This window comes from Phoenix dactylifera, chromosome 5 (assembly GCF_051530095.1).
Source record: "Phoenix dactylifera cultivar Ajwa chromosome 5, Ajwa_hap1_PhDact_Kaust_v1.1, whole genome shotgun sequence".
NCBI classification, from domain to species: Eukaryota; Viridiplantae; Streptophyta; class Magnoliopsida; order Arecales; family Arecaceae; genus Phoenix; species Phoenix dactylifera.
The window spans coordinates 37,471,615-37,486,345 of record NC_143194.1 but is presented as its reverse complement, the minus strand read 5'-3'; the positions used below and the strand labels follow the sequence as shown (position 1 = coordinate 37,486,345).

The following is a 14,731-nucleotide window of genomic DNA, read 5'->3' as shown; positions in this document are numbered from 1 at the left end:
TCCAAGTTTAAGACCAACCAAGGAATCATCAACCGTAAATGCTAAATTTAACATGCCCAAGATTCTTCCAAAAGTTGTCAACAATAGAAGAATCCACTGGTGAAAATTACATAGCTACCTTTCGATCATCCATAGAATCAACAATATTCTCCTCTATTAGAAACTAACTCAAGTGTTCCATCATAATGCCTTTTAGATCAAATATTGTCCTTAACCAGTTTCAAAAAAACTCAAACCACCACACTTTCGCTGCGCACTCTGATTTAATTCATTAAATACTCTAAAGCCTCTAAAGATTTAGGACCAAAATATCACTTTGCACTAGGAGTAGGAAAATTCAAATTTCAAAACTTTAATTGAGCAGAACCTCCAGATCTCTCTGTCCTCAATTTATGTTGAGTATACTAACCATAACTAACCTTCAAGACATTAATCAAGTTTAACGTCACTACATGATCTTCACAACCATTTTAGGATCCAAAATATCTAGGTTTAATTTAAAATAAGTTAACCTTGGATTTTCTCAGCAATTCAATTAGACAATCTATATTGATTTTCTTTCCAAAAAGATTTACTTCAATTCAATGGGTTAAAAGCCATTGAGCCAATACACTATGATTAGAAATTAACTCTATCAATCTCCAACATGCCAATACCAGATATAATCCACATACATTTTCAACTTCGAAGAACATTTCTTTTCAATATTATGAAATCTCCTTAGCTCACTCCAATACTATAGAAGATCTACGTACAAATCCCACTCTAATAATTAGCAGCAATACCAAAAGTACGATCACATCAAAACCTATATCAAGTTTGAACTTCCAGATCATTTAAATAATATCTGAACATGGTATAACCGATATGCCATTGTTGACCTTCCTACAGTTATCTTAGGTCAAACCTCTCTTATCATGATCAAAGACAATTTATACTTTCCTTCCACACTCATCGAAAACCAAACCTGATGCATACGTTTTATCACTATGCCCAGTGATCTTACACCCTAAGCACCGAATTTAATTGTCACGTCCCAAATGATCATAACCTTAAGCTATGATATTTTTCTGTCACAATCTCTAATGATCTTAAACGTCAAACTCTAATGCCACTAAGGCTACAGTCCCTAGTGGTCTTAAACCTTAGATTACAATATCATTCCTGTTACAATCTCAGGTGATTATAAACCAAGGCTCTGATAGTTTTTCTATCATAATTCTCCACTCACACTCACCTGAACCTAAGCTCTAGGATACCTTAACCTTAAGCTCTGATACCACTCTGTCACGCCCCGAACCCAGCATCCGGGGTCCGGTACGCGACCGGCCGCATGAGCCCTAGAGCAGTGCCCTAAAGATCATGCAAGGCCTATGATTAACAAAATTCCAATAAATCCAAAACTAATTTAATAATTCAAATAGACAAATCCGACATGTCCAAATAAACAAATTGGTTCAATTACAAAGTCTTCAAATGTTCATCGACATAAAAGAAGGATAAACAAACTAACTAACTAATAACTATGGTACTCGCACTCTGCGCCCATCCCATCCAAATCTATGCATCCTGCAACTCTGGTAAAGAAAAAGAAGAAAAAGGGGGTGAGCTTTACAGCCCAGTAAGAATCCCTACACTTCGGAACCAACACAATAATAATATGAATTTGAAAGCCACGATAAATCGATGCACATTTCATGAAATCATAAACCGACTGTCAAAAGGCTCAAGTAATCAATATAAGTATGCACGTCAAATATCAATGAAAGTCCAACCACGCAAGAATGATATAGCATACGATAGCTCATAAATCTTCATTAATGTTTTCAATGCTTTTTCTTTCCATTCTATATTAACTTGATCCGGATCAATTATCTTTCCGACTTTGGGCCAAATCCCGGTCACGTTTCCAGCCCGTGACAGGGCAAACCAATAGTGTCACACTTAGAGCCTGTGACGGGCAAACCAACATTGTCACACTTAGAGCCTGTGACGGGCAAACCAACATTGTCACACTTAGAGCCTGTGACGGGCAAACCAACATTGTCACACTTAGAGCCTGTGACGGGCAAACCAATAGTGTCACACTTAGAGCCTGTGACGGGCAAACCCATAATAACGAGACAGCCCAAAGTCCATGTTCATTTAATCAATTTCACATCCACACATCAATCCTTTATTTACAACTATAGACTAATCCGGTCACGTTTCCAGCCCGTGACGGGGTAACCAATATTAACAAGGTTAGTCTATAGTACCACATCCATAAATCCAATTATACAGGTATAGGTTATGCACATGCATACATCATAATATCAATCACAAGCCAACACAATCAAAATATAGTTTAATATAACAATTTTGATTTGTCTGGATCATAGCATATTAATTCAGATCGTAGCATATTATACATATATAAGTATAAAAATATTTATATTATGCAGGATTGGCGTACAAGGATTCTTACCCTTTGCTGACAACCCAGACAGACCACCGTGATCTACGAACTAGGGTGCGTAGAACCTTGCTCAATGTCTCTTTGTCCAACAGTTTGTTGCCCTACAGAACCAAATCAATATTAAAAATTATCCGGAGTATCTGACAACCCAAAACTCTCCATTGACCTACGACTATCCAGCAATCCTTACAAACAATGGTCTCCTCGGATCAAACTAGAGAGAGAAAACTCCAATCTAGAGAGAGAAACTGGAGAGAGAAAACCCATAGAGTGAGAAAGTCTCATAGAAAGGGTCCTAAGAGATTGAAACATAGAGGAAGAAACAGGAGAGAGAAATCAAGGGAGAGGAGAGAGAAAGAGAGGAGAGCGGAAGAAGAGAAGAAAGAAGAGAGAGAAACCCTCTCTCTCCTCTCCTCACGTTCGGCCGCCTCCTTCCCCTCCCCCCTCAGAGGTCCAAGGGGCGGCGGCCACGGCGGCCCGGCCCCCCACTTGACGGCGGCCCCAGCACCGGCCAAACCGGCGGCCCCAGCCCCGGCCAAACCGGCGGCCGACAGTGCCGAAACAAGAGGGATGATGACCGAAACAGGGCATCCCTGTTTCGGCGATTTCCTAGTGATGCATCGGCTCCAATCGCGATGAACAAGGCCGGAAACAACAGAGAAGAAAGGGAAGGAGAAGGAGGAGCCTTACCTCGGTCCCGTATGGCGCTCCGGTGGCTCTCCGGCAACGAAATCGGAGAGGAAGACCTTCGGATCCCTAAGCTTCTTCGCCCGATTTGTGAGGAGTCTTCACGAAGGGAAGAGGTCGCTTTGCGGCCGGCCGGATCTCCTCTCCGGTGCTCATCTCCTCCGGCGATCGACCTCACGTCGGCCGCCGCCGCCTCCCCCTTTTTTTTTTTTTTTTTTGGTTTCTTCTCCCACGATCGTGCCCTAGGCACGATCGTATATGGTGGATGGGCCCGGTCTTTTCGGGCCGGCCCGTCCACCCCTCTCTCTCTTTATTTTATTTTTTATTTTTTAGGGGTATTACACCAGCCGGCACTCCCTCGACTCCCCCGGCGTGGTAACCGGGCCAAATTTGAACCACAACAGAATGTTTGCAGCAAAAAAAAGAAAATCATTCAAGTGTGAACCACGAGACTTTAAACTTAAGAGGGGTGGGGAAAGTTACGCACCATGGAGCTGCGCACGGAGAACCATTGGATGTAATTCCGAAGCATGAGACACAAAAGTCCAGCGGACCCAAAACCCACGGCAAGACACAAAAGTCCAGCGGAACCAAAACCCACGGCCTTCTAAACTTTCTTCCAAGTTTGACGGCAAAACGCCCGCTCAACTTTCTTCAAGTTTGAAGACGAACACTGTCTTGGAACGGGTAGGCTTATGGGTGCAGGTGCTTCCTATAAAAAGGGCTAGCTTCTCCTCCACAACCCACCACAACACGAACCATTGGCGATAGCATATATGTCCTCCCTTCATAACATGGCACTAACTCTTCTCCTTTCTCTCTTGGTGTTTGCATTGTTTGACAGTTCATATGCAGGAGGAATTGCCATCTACTGGGGCCAAAACGGAAACGAAGGCACCTTAGCGGATACTTGTGCGACAGGGAGATACCAATTTGTGAACGTAGCTTTCCTCTCCACGTTCGGAAATGGCCAGACCCCAGCCATCAATCTCGCCGGTCACTGCGATCCATCTTCCAACGGCTGCACCGGCCTTAGCAGCGAGATCAAAGCTTGCCAGGGACAGGGCATCAAAGTGATGCTCTCCATCGGAGGCGGCGCGGGGAGCTACTATCTTGCATCCTCTGATGATGCCAAACAGGTAGCAGATTACCTGTGGAACAACTTCCTAGGAGGGCAGTCTTCGTCGCGCCCGCTCGGCGACGCCGTTCTCGACGGCATCGACTTCGACATCGAAGGTGGTACAACCCAGCACTGGGACGAGCTCGCTCGTAACCTCGCGGGGTACGGTGGCCAGAAGGTCTACTTGACGGCGGCGCCGCAGTGCCCCTACCCCGATGCATGGATGGGCAGCGCCCTCAGCACCGGTCTGTTCGACTACGTTTGGGTCCAATTCTACAACAACCCTCCATGCCAGTATAGCTCAGGCGATACTTCGAACCTCGTGAAAGCATGGAACCAGTGGACTTCTTCGTTGCCCAAAGCACAAGTTTTCTTGGGACTTCCGGCGGCTCCTCAGGCCGCCGGGAGTGGCTTCATTCCTGCCGGCGATCTCACGTCTCAGGTGCTCCCTGCGATCAAGGGGTCTAGCAACTATGGAGGAGTCATGCTGTGGTCCAAGTATTATGATGATCTCACTGGTTACAGTTCCAGCATTATTAATGCTGTTTAAATTGCTCGTTAATTCTACGATATCTAGCTAATTTGTGTTACCCTCTCATTCCGCTCTACGTAAATAAATATGAGAGGATGGTTTTGGACTTTTGGCCTTAAGTAACAGCATCATGTATTAGAATAAATGGTTTCTTGATTACATGCACGAAGAAGTTCCTCCTTTTTTTTTTTTTTTGGTGGACCGGTTTCTCACTACACTCGATGGTGCGAGAGCTTAGAGCAATCATAAGACAAAACATCATCTAATATTTGCAGCACATGATCGGTAGTACCCCAAAATATAAACTTTGAATGGTGGACTGTATAGGAGGCGACCCAGTCCGCAGCACTGTTCGTCTTCCGAAACACATGCAAAGCCTGAAATAAATCTAACTTCTCTCCCCATACTCTAAATGTCCTGGAGTAGCGGGTGCAGGTCCGACCTAGCCTGCTGGCACCAGATCAAGCCGACCATTACGGATGAGTCGCCCTCTAGGAGTATCCGCCGAGCACCCTGGTGTACTCTAGCACATACAAGACCCTTACATGCTGCGTGCAGCTCCGCCATAGGAGCAGATCCGTCAAAAATGCGCCGATCTCCGACCATAATCAGTCTGGAATTATGGTCTCTCATCACAAAGCTCACGCCACATCAGCCACCACTCGTCGATACACTACCGTTGAAATTCACATGGAGAAATTCAGTGGGTGGGGGTTTCCAGGATACCATCGGTATTATCGCATACCTAGATGCTAGAAAAGCTAAAGAAGAACTCCAGGTGTCCCTGTCATCTCCAGATGAAGTGTCAGCTCCCGTGCTCACCAGCTTGGTTGCATGTGCAAGAGCCCTATCTCGGATTCCTCCATTTTAACAACAATTTCATGTCGGTGAGCATCAAGACATTCCATCGAATATTGGACCTTGTGATGAACTCCAGTTTAATTCAGTCTTTCAGGTTAATTATAGGCCTGAAACAGAGCTGTGATTAATAATAATCATCATTTTTTTCTTCTTTTTTTTTAGAAAAGAGAAAGGTGTAACAAAATCTGGAAGCCCAAGCAGGGCGGCTCAATGCATTTGGAGGCCTAAGGCGAACTTGCTAAAAAAGGCCTTTTTTTTATTTTTTATTTTAAAATTAAAAAAAAATAATAAGTGCAATATACTTTAGGAACCGTCTATTTACCAACCATTTGAAGTTACTAAGAAGGGTAGAAACTTATTTTTTTAATAAAAGCTTATGCTGTCACTAGTGTTGGCGCCATCCTCACTTCACACCTCAACTCCCACATATAGGCACAGAACAAAAAAATAACAGCAGCAGCAAGGACAATAATCTTCAATTAATAAGCTATCAGAGAAAATACATACCTTATCCTGTGCATGCAGAGGAAGATGTAGAAGAATTTCAAGTGGCTCTGAATGCAATAAGCCAATAACAACAATATGGCATATGAAAGAAATCCTATTTATATATAATTGTTCGGTAATCACATATTCACAGAACTATTAGAAAATAAAAACAACAATCAACAAATACTTTCATAAAATAATTAGTGAATAGTGAATAGTGAATAGTGATTAGTCAATATAAAATACTAAAACTTACCCTTAGCCTAAGCCTGGGATTTGATTTTGACTGCCTTTGCCCTTTGGGATTTGGGATTTGGGAATAGCCGAGCTGCCGAATGATGCTCCACTCCGAGTGGAGGACGAGAGTCGGGAGGAGCCGACGAGGCGACGAGGCCGGAGCCGCGGAACGGCGGAGCCCGGAGGCCGAAGCCGGAGGCCCGGAGCCGAGGACGGAGCCGAGGAGCCGGAGCCCGGAGGAGCCGAGGACGGCGAGCAGAGCTGGAGAGGAGATCCGGACTCCGGAGTCCGAAGCAGGGGCGGTCGAGGCGTCGAGCCTCAAGCCGTCGACGGTCGAGCCTCCCGGCTGCCGGTAGAGAAGGAAACTAGGGATTAGGGAAGGGCCGAACTGCCGAAGAACTGAAGTGAAGAAGCACTGAGGCCTGAGGGGAGATCGGGAGAGCCGGAGAGGAGAACGGAAGTCGGAAGGTACGCTCTGTTTTTTTTTTGTGCTTTGAAGGGTTCTGCGGCTTCTGGCTTCTGCCGACTGCTTTGAGAGGAGAACGGAAGGTACGCCGTACGCCCCGGCACCCCGCCCCGCTCTGCCTGTCTCAGGCCCCTAACGGATCATAGGCTCATAGCCTGTCTCAGGCTCTCAGGAGGCAGCAGCATAGGCATAGCCGTCGGCCCGCGCCCGTCGCCTCGTCGGGAAGATGGGGACTGTAGCAGGCCGCCGTCGCCCGTCAACCCTGCAGCCAGCTTTCGGATGTGACTCAAAAAAAAAAAAAAAAGACTCTTCACGAGTCGGGCGGGGGGCCTTTCATGAGCCGGAGGCCTTAGGCGACCTCGTTCGCCTAAGGCTCGAGCCGGCACTGAGCCCAAGCTAGCTAGCTCATAATTCGGGAGCAGTGCTACATGGTGATTAATAATCTTTTTTTTTTTTCCAATCATGTCCTGCCACATCAGCCCAAGCAATAAAGCACCGGGCTTAATTTATAAATAAGAGAATTTACTTTCGCTACACGTCAGCCCATGAAGTAACGCACTGGGCTCGGAAGCCCAGACGAGCAATCTAGTATCTTCGCTTGCGACAGAAAGAAAGAAAGCATAAAAAAAAGGGAGAGAGAACGAATTCTCTTCTCAGCGCCGCCCGCCTGTTGAGAATCTCCGGTTGCTTCCCCTCCAACAAATCGGTCGCCGACTTCTGCTTTCTTGGAAGCAAGCCCGATTAGGGTTTCCAGAAAGAGAAAAAGGGAGCTCCAGAAAGAGAGAGGGAGAGAGAAAGGGGGGCATTCTTCTCCGATTAGGGCTTCCAAGGAGAGAAAAATCGGGAGCAAGGAGAGAGCATCAGTCTCGGCGGCGGCGGCGGTCCCATGGAAACTGGGGGAAACTCGTTGCCGTCGGTGGGGACGGACGGGACGAAGCGGAAGGTGTGCTACTTCTACGACCCGGAGGTCGGGAACTACTACTACGGGCAGGGGCACCCGATGAAGCCCCACCGGATCCGGATGACCCACTCCCTCCTCCACCACATGCAGGTCCTCAAGCCCCACCCGGCCCGCGAGCGCGACCTCTGCCGCTTCCACGCCGACGACTACATCGTCTTTCTGAGATCGATCATGCCGGAGACGTAGCAGGACCAGATCCGCGCCCTCAAGCGCTTCAACGTCGGCGGGGACTGCCCCGTCTTCGACGGCCTTTACCGTTTCTGCCAGGCATACGTCGGTGGCTCTGTCGGCGGTACCATCAAGCTCAACCACGGACACGACATCGCCGTCAACTGGGCCGGCGCCGGCGGACTCCATCACGCCAAGAAGTGCGAGGCCTCAAGAGGCATGTCAATGACATCGTTCTCTCTATCCTCGAGCTCCTCAAGAGGCATGAGGTACGCTTCTCCTCGAGCAGCGCGAGTGCTTTTTAACATCTTCAGGATCCACTCGCTGGTGGAAAGGCCGGATGTCGATGGTTGATCCGGCGAGGCTGGCAGGACTTTCAGTCAGTGACCTCGTTATCTTCGGCGATGGCAGGTGAGACGAGGGGCTGATCAGAGAGGCCTTCGGATTGCAGCTGGCTAAGAGGATCTTTGCTATCCCACTACCAATGAGGCTACGGCGGATAGACTAGTGTGGACGACCACTAGGAGGGCCAAAGTGCGATCAGTTGATGTGCAGGCGGCGATGGGTGGAGAGAGCTCGAGGCGTCTGGACGATGGCTGGATTTGGAGGATGCGAGTTCACCTCTAAGTTGCCTTGTTTATCTAGAAGATGGTCTGGAGATGTTTACTGACTAAGAGTATATTAGCGACTTGGAGATCGGGACGTCGCTTGGCCATGAAATTTCTAAAGGTAGCCGATTTGAAGCTTCAGGCTTCTGAGAGAAACAATGAAACAGAACTCTGATACCATGTTAAAAAAGAAGAATAAGAGAAGAAAATTGTATTTCTGTCTGTATAAGAGCAGCTTTTATATAGTACTTGAAGGCTGACTAAGTTTGATAAGGCCGATTAAGTTTGGCACGACCAATCATAAATCATTCAAGATGAACTTTGGTAAGGCCGACTAAGTTTGGCACAATCAATCAATCAATGATCCTACAATGATTCTATATAAAATAGATGTTCAACGGATACAAGAAATTTCTAAGTTTAGCACTGTTTCCTGCCGAGCAGAAGCTAAGCCATTCGGCTGGGGCAGGGTCCTACGTTCAGGGCCCGTTCTCTCACTCGGCAGAAGGAGCGATGGTTGCTCCTAATGGAATGTTGCCGATGTACCCGCTGTATCACTTCCACCCGCATCAGTCCCAGGGGTTGGGAGTCGCCGCCGGCTTCTTCCCTCCAACGGCTGCCACAGTCGCAGGCACCATGACAACCATTCCTACCATCATCTCCAAGCCCACTCCAATGACTCCTCCCACCACAGGTACTGGAAACTAGACACATCTCTCTTTTTTTCAATCTGCACCTCAGTTAGTTGCTGTTCCGTCACTCAGTTCATCAACCAATTTGTAAAACTTGGTGGTTATAAACATTTCACATGGATAAGCATGCATGTTGATCACACTGCCGGCTAAAATACATCTTTTTCTCGACATTGAAGTGATCTCACTAAAACATATTGATAGGAATACTTTATGAAAATTTTCTTTAATATGAGGCTTCAATATATATGATTGTTGTCTGAATCTTACAAGAACAAATACAACGTTCTCATTCTTCTCTCTCTGAAATTTCTCCTGATGTAACATGCTGTCCAAATCTAAAGGACTGCCAAAGAGGTTTTCTTCTATTTCATCAAAGTGAAGGATAAAAGACAACAGTTTATGTCGTCCTTTTTTTTTCAAAAAAAAGTCTGTTGATCGATGTGCCAAAATAATTAAAACACAAAGATTTACTTCTCTCGAGGGAACTTCAGAAGAAGCAGATACGGTTTGATTTACAACTCACGCTCATCAGTTTTAATGCGAAAGAACAGAGATATGCATTAGATATATGTTCTTAATGATGACACTTTCAACACTAGGAAAACTTCCATAGGAACTGTGCGAACCAACACACATGAATGCTTTATTGATGTCCAGTCTGAATTCCAAACTAGCATCCCCTCTTCTTCAACTAAATACGGAATTTTTTGCATGATGAAGCAATTAATATTGTTTTTCACAGGCACGTCCAACTTGTGAAATAACTTGTAGGCTAAATCTCTAGTAAATAAGCGTAGTAATCCACCTAACAGGAATTACTAAAAGATGATATTTTCATATGAGGATATTATTTGGTAACCTACCCTGAGTCAAAGCAAGTATGTGTACATAATCACTTGCAGCATCTTTCTCCATTCTTTATGTTTAATTATCCATTCTTTCTGACAGTGTGAGTGGTTATCTATGAAGTTCTGAAAAACCTGTATGGTTTACTTTGATCAGATTGACAAACACTGTTTGTTCTGTAAACCTCTTGCATGTTTGGTACTGCAAAGCCTCGATCAATTCTAATGTATGGATCTTTTATGTTTGGTACTGTCCTATAGTCACTGCAAAAATGTAGATAGAGACACAAGTATTTGCCAAATGTTCTGCGATTTTTTTAGCTTTCAAAGGATCATAAATATGAAAGAAAGTGAAGTAGGGGTCCAATCACAATCACCTTGTATCCACTCAGCTGCTAGCCCTTTTGAAATAGTTAACACTGACCCCTCAAATAATGAGTAGCATCTTTAGCTGGGCGAATCATGTGGCAATAGTGAGGAGAAATCTCGATATGCAAGGACTTCCAACATATTTGTAACTACAAAGCACAAATTATTTCTCTAGTAACTCAAACATGTGTTAAGATCATTCTTCCAAGGCAGCAATTCTATGACATGCAGCAAGGACATGTTGCAAACAAGGTCTTTAAATCTGATGCGAGGTCGTGTGCAATAATCGCTCGCTAGGGGCATTTAGGCAGTCAGATTTTTCTGGTAACAGAAGGCATTCAATGGAATGTTTCATAATGCATCATATGGTTACTATCGTGGAGCATATAGGATGTTTTAATTACAATGTTGTAAGCAAGTGAATGGCTATTTCTTTGCATGTAATGACATTAAGAGTGAATCCCAAGAGCAAAAGATGCCTTGTTTGCAATACTACTATAGTTTCTACTAATGTATAAACAGTCTGTTTGGCAGTGGAACAGACCACAGGATGCAGCTGAGTAGTCGAAGGGGAAGGGCTTATCAAAGAAACCTGCAAATCTGATGAAGGGTTCTTTCATTTATTCCATTAGACCTATTGAATTCTTTTATTCCCTCTAACCTGCTTCCTGATGATGCACCATTTGTAACAAAGTCATCATCTGTTTACCAATGTATTTTATGGTAAACTTTTAATAGCTTCGGCCAAAATTGTCCATGGTTCTTATCTGCCCTGAATAACATGTATTCCATTTCTGCGATTCCGGGGGCTCCTCCTAATTAACTTCCTCCAGGTATATTGTTCTTCAGGTTTACTGTTTTAGTAGAATGCCAATACAGAGCTTCTGTAGTCAATTATGTGACTAAGAGTGAAGATTGGAGGTCAACAAGACTTACCTTCTGATTCATCAAAAGTTAAGTGCCAATTGAAACTAATGATGGACAATGCACCTTTTTATAGACAAAACATTCAGCTCATGAGGCATTGATGTTGCATGCATTATCTTTCTGTCTCCACCAAATATCTGGGCTGGCAAAAGGTTGCATTTGCAAGAGCCCACAAAGAAAGTCATTCAGCGAGAAGATCAAACACCTCTGTCATCCAATCCGCATAGGTCCCTGAGACACCCACGCAGGCCACAGAAATCTTCTGACTCTCCACTACCGTTCCATCTTCTGAGGACCATTGTTACAAAAATAGATGGAGAGCCCTGATCATGATACTCGGTTTACATATGAGCCCCCCAAATTAAGCTACCAATCAAGGTCGATGGAATCATCCCGACCCGCGCGGTTCGGGATGTCCCAAGCGGTACCGGCCACGAACAGGAACGGTTCCTACAGCTACCAATCAAGGTCGATGGAACCGTCCCGACCCGCCCGGTTCGGAATGTCCCAAGCGGTACCGGCCGCGGACTAAAACGGTTCCTACGATGAAAACGAGACTGACATCGGAGGGGGAGAAGACGGAAAAAAGACAAAGAGAGAGAGAGAGAGAGAGAGGAAGGAAAGAAAGGAAGAGAGAGAAAGGTCGAAGCCGGCCTGCGGAGGCTAGGGAGCCGCCATGCGGAGAAGGAGCTGCGAAAGAGGGGCTCACTCCGATCTCCTGTTTCGTTCGAAACTTGAGGTTGGAGAGACCCTTTTTATTTTTGGAGTCAATTAGTTTACTGACTTCCATTTAAAAACTCAAAAAATAAAAAGACTCCCTCCGGTCCCCTGTTTCATTCATTGTCGACTTTCACTTAAAAACTCGAAAATTAAAAGGGCCCCTCTGACCTATGTTTCGAATAAAACAAGGAACCGGAGGGAGTCCTTCCACTGCCTTCCGGCGGATCTCCGACCTCCACCTCCTCCGTGCGGTGGCTCTCTGGCTCTCCGCCGACCTCCCCCTTCTCTCTCTCTTTTTCTTTCTTGTTCTCCCTCTCCACCACTTCTTTTACTACGTCGATACAAGCCTAGCACGGCACGATGCAGGCCCATACCGACTCGTCCCGCAAAGCAACTAATACTATGCCCGACACCGGTTCCGCCGATCCTATTGCCAATTTTTTTCAATTAGGTGCTCAACACCAAAATTAACAGCCAGCTAGAAAAAGAATTTGTCCCTGATGGTGAAATGAGCTCAGAAATATTGGTAGCAAAAGTAAAATGAAATAATTTAGCTATTCCGTAAATTAATTACTTATATTTATATCATGATTCGTAACATTTATTTTATTTCTTAATTGTGTATTTCGTGCGTCCAATTACTAGTGCTTATATACCTACTCTCATTGCATGAATTTCTTTAGTTATCCATCCATATGAAAAGATTTTTATCTAAATGCACAGAAGCTAACCTTAGTGATCCTGGCCTTAGCCAAAGCCAAGCCGGGGAGTCTACAAATGTTAGGCCCAAGACCTAACTTTCGGGCCCGAATCCAATACGGCAACCCGCGTGGCACCGTGGTCAACCACCAAGGCTGGTTCTCTCCCACCACCGTTCATGAGCCCTCCTCCCACCTTCTCAACGACTTGGAAAGCATCGATTTACGAATAAGAAATAAAAAATTCAGCAAATTTGGCAAAATGCTTATATCGTAACATTTAAAAGGTTATAAAACAAGGCCTTGTTTTGCCAGGAAAGCAAGTACAAAAATGACGGCAATGATAAATGCCAACAACCGTAAGAATAATATTTTTATTTTAGTACGTAAACTACTAAATAATTTTTAAATAAGTTGGAAACAATTTCATAAATCATCAAAGAAAACCGGTCTAATTATGATCCTTACAAAGTTACAATGGTTATGTTTAGTTGAGTATATATATTTTTTTAAAAAAATTATGTATAATAACTGTTATGCTTTTAATAAATAAATAGATCTTATCCTAGTCGTTCTAAAATTTTTAAGGATATTTTTTAAAAAAAATATCTCAATCCTTAGCCGATAGAAATTGAACTTTTCATGGTTCACATAAATTTTTTTTCATAAAATATAAACAATTTATTTTTATAAAAAATCTATTTTTTTTTGAAAACTCTAATCAAATATAAAATATAGACTATTTGATCTCCGTTAACCTCACTTTTCTCATCCCCCCAAACCAAATGTCTTCACTGAAGGTGCTCATCGGGTATTTTAAGCATTTTCACCGCGTATAAGTTACTTTTTTTTTGGTAAATTGGCGCTTCACACACAACGGGTGCGAGTGTTGCTTTTAATAGCTAGAAAGTAAAAGAGCCTGTAGGGAAAACGGGATAGAAACCTGATCCACCCAAACAAACTCGCTTGATGATGAGCTACATATCCGATGTACTGTTGGCCTCTTTGTAAACATGAGTAGCCTGATGGAAGACACATTCACCTAACAGACGGCGAATATCGTGGAGCAGTGGCATCCCCCTATCAGCACTCCCAGGCTCTTAGATTTTCTCGATTACCGTGGTGGAGTCCCTCTCAAGAGTGATATAGTCAGCTCTCAGGACCTGTTTCACACAGGACACACCCTCCCATTGAAAATATGCCGATCCCCAGCTATCACTTATTTTGCCTGTTGATATTTGATGACAAAGTCGGCGCCGCAGCAGCCACCCTCTTGAATGCTGCCGGTGTATAAGTTACTTTACCCTTGATTTTCTTGGCGAATTTTGGACTGTCTTATTCCTCATTAAATAAAAAAATTATATACTATTCTATCTTCTGTTCTTGGAACATATGCACTGAATCATTCAAATGTGAACCAGGAGACTTTATAAACTTGCGAGTGGCGGGGATGCCCCATGCATGGAGGTGCGTACACGGTCGCCAGAAAACCATTGGATGTAATTCTGAAGCACAGAGCATGAGACACAGAGCCCAGCTGACCCAAAACCCACGGCCATCTAAACTTTCTTCCAAGTTTGAAGACGGATCACCGGCTTGCAATGGGTAGGCAAATGGGTGCAAAAGCTTCCTGTAAAAAAGGCTAGCTTCTCCTTCATAACCCACCACAACACAAACCATTGGTGATAGCTTCCCCTCCATAAGGCGTTGTTTGAGGAAGCTATTGACAGTAAAGCTTTTAGAAGTAGAGCTGTTGGAAGTAGAGCTGTCTGAAGTAGAGCTTTTATAAAAAGTTGTTTGCTGTTTGGTAACTACATTTCTAAAGTTCCATGGCACTTTAACATGTATTTGGTAAACAAACTGAAAAAGTACTTTTGTATAACAAAATGA

General features: G+C 44.4%; 1 protein-coding gene and 1 long non-coding RNA gene across 2 annotated transcripts; both read left to right on the top strand.

The window, feature by feature from the left end:
- The first annotated feature begins 3,873 nt into the window (after positions 1-3,873).
- On the top strand, positions 3,874-4,956 carry LOC120103931 (acidic endochitinase-like). Its single transcript, XM_026810116.4, has one exon. It carries the CDS (start codon positions 3,922-3,924, stop codon positions 4,813-4,815), a length of 894 nt encoding a protein of 297 aa, XP_026665917.4. The 5' UTR covers positions 3,874-3,921; the 3' UTR covers positions 4,816-4,956.
- Positions 4,957-9,140: 4,184 nt separating this feature from the next.
- Positions 9,141-11,246, top strand: LOC148703601 (uncharacterized). Its single transcript, XR_015987560.2, has 2 exons — positions 9,141-9,281; positions 11,019-11,246. It is a non-coding gene; the product is annotated as an uncharacterized LOC148703601 (long non-coding RNA).
- The last annotated feature ends 3,485 nt before the right edge of the window (positions 11,247-14,731 follow it).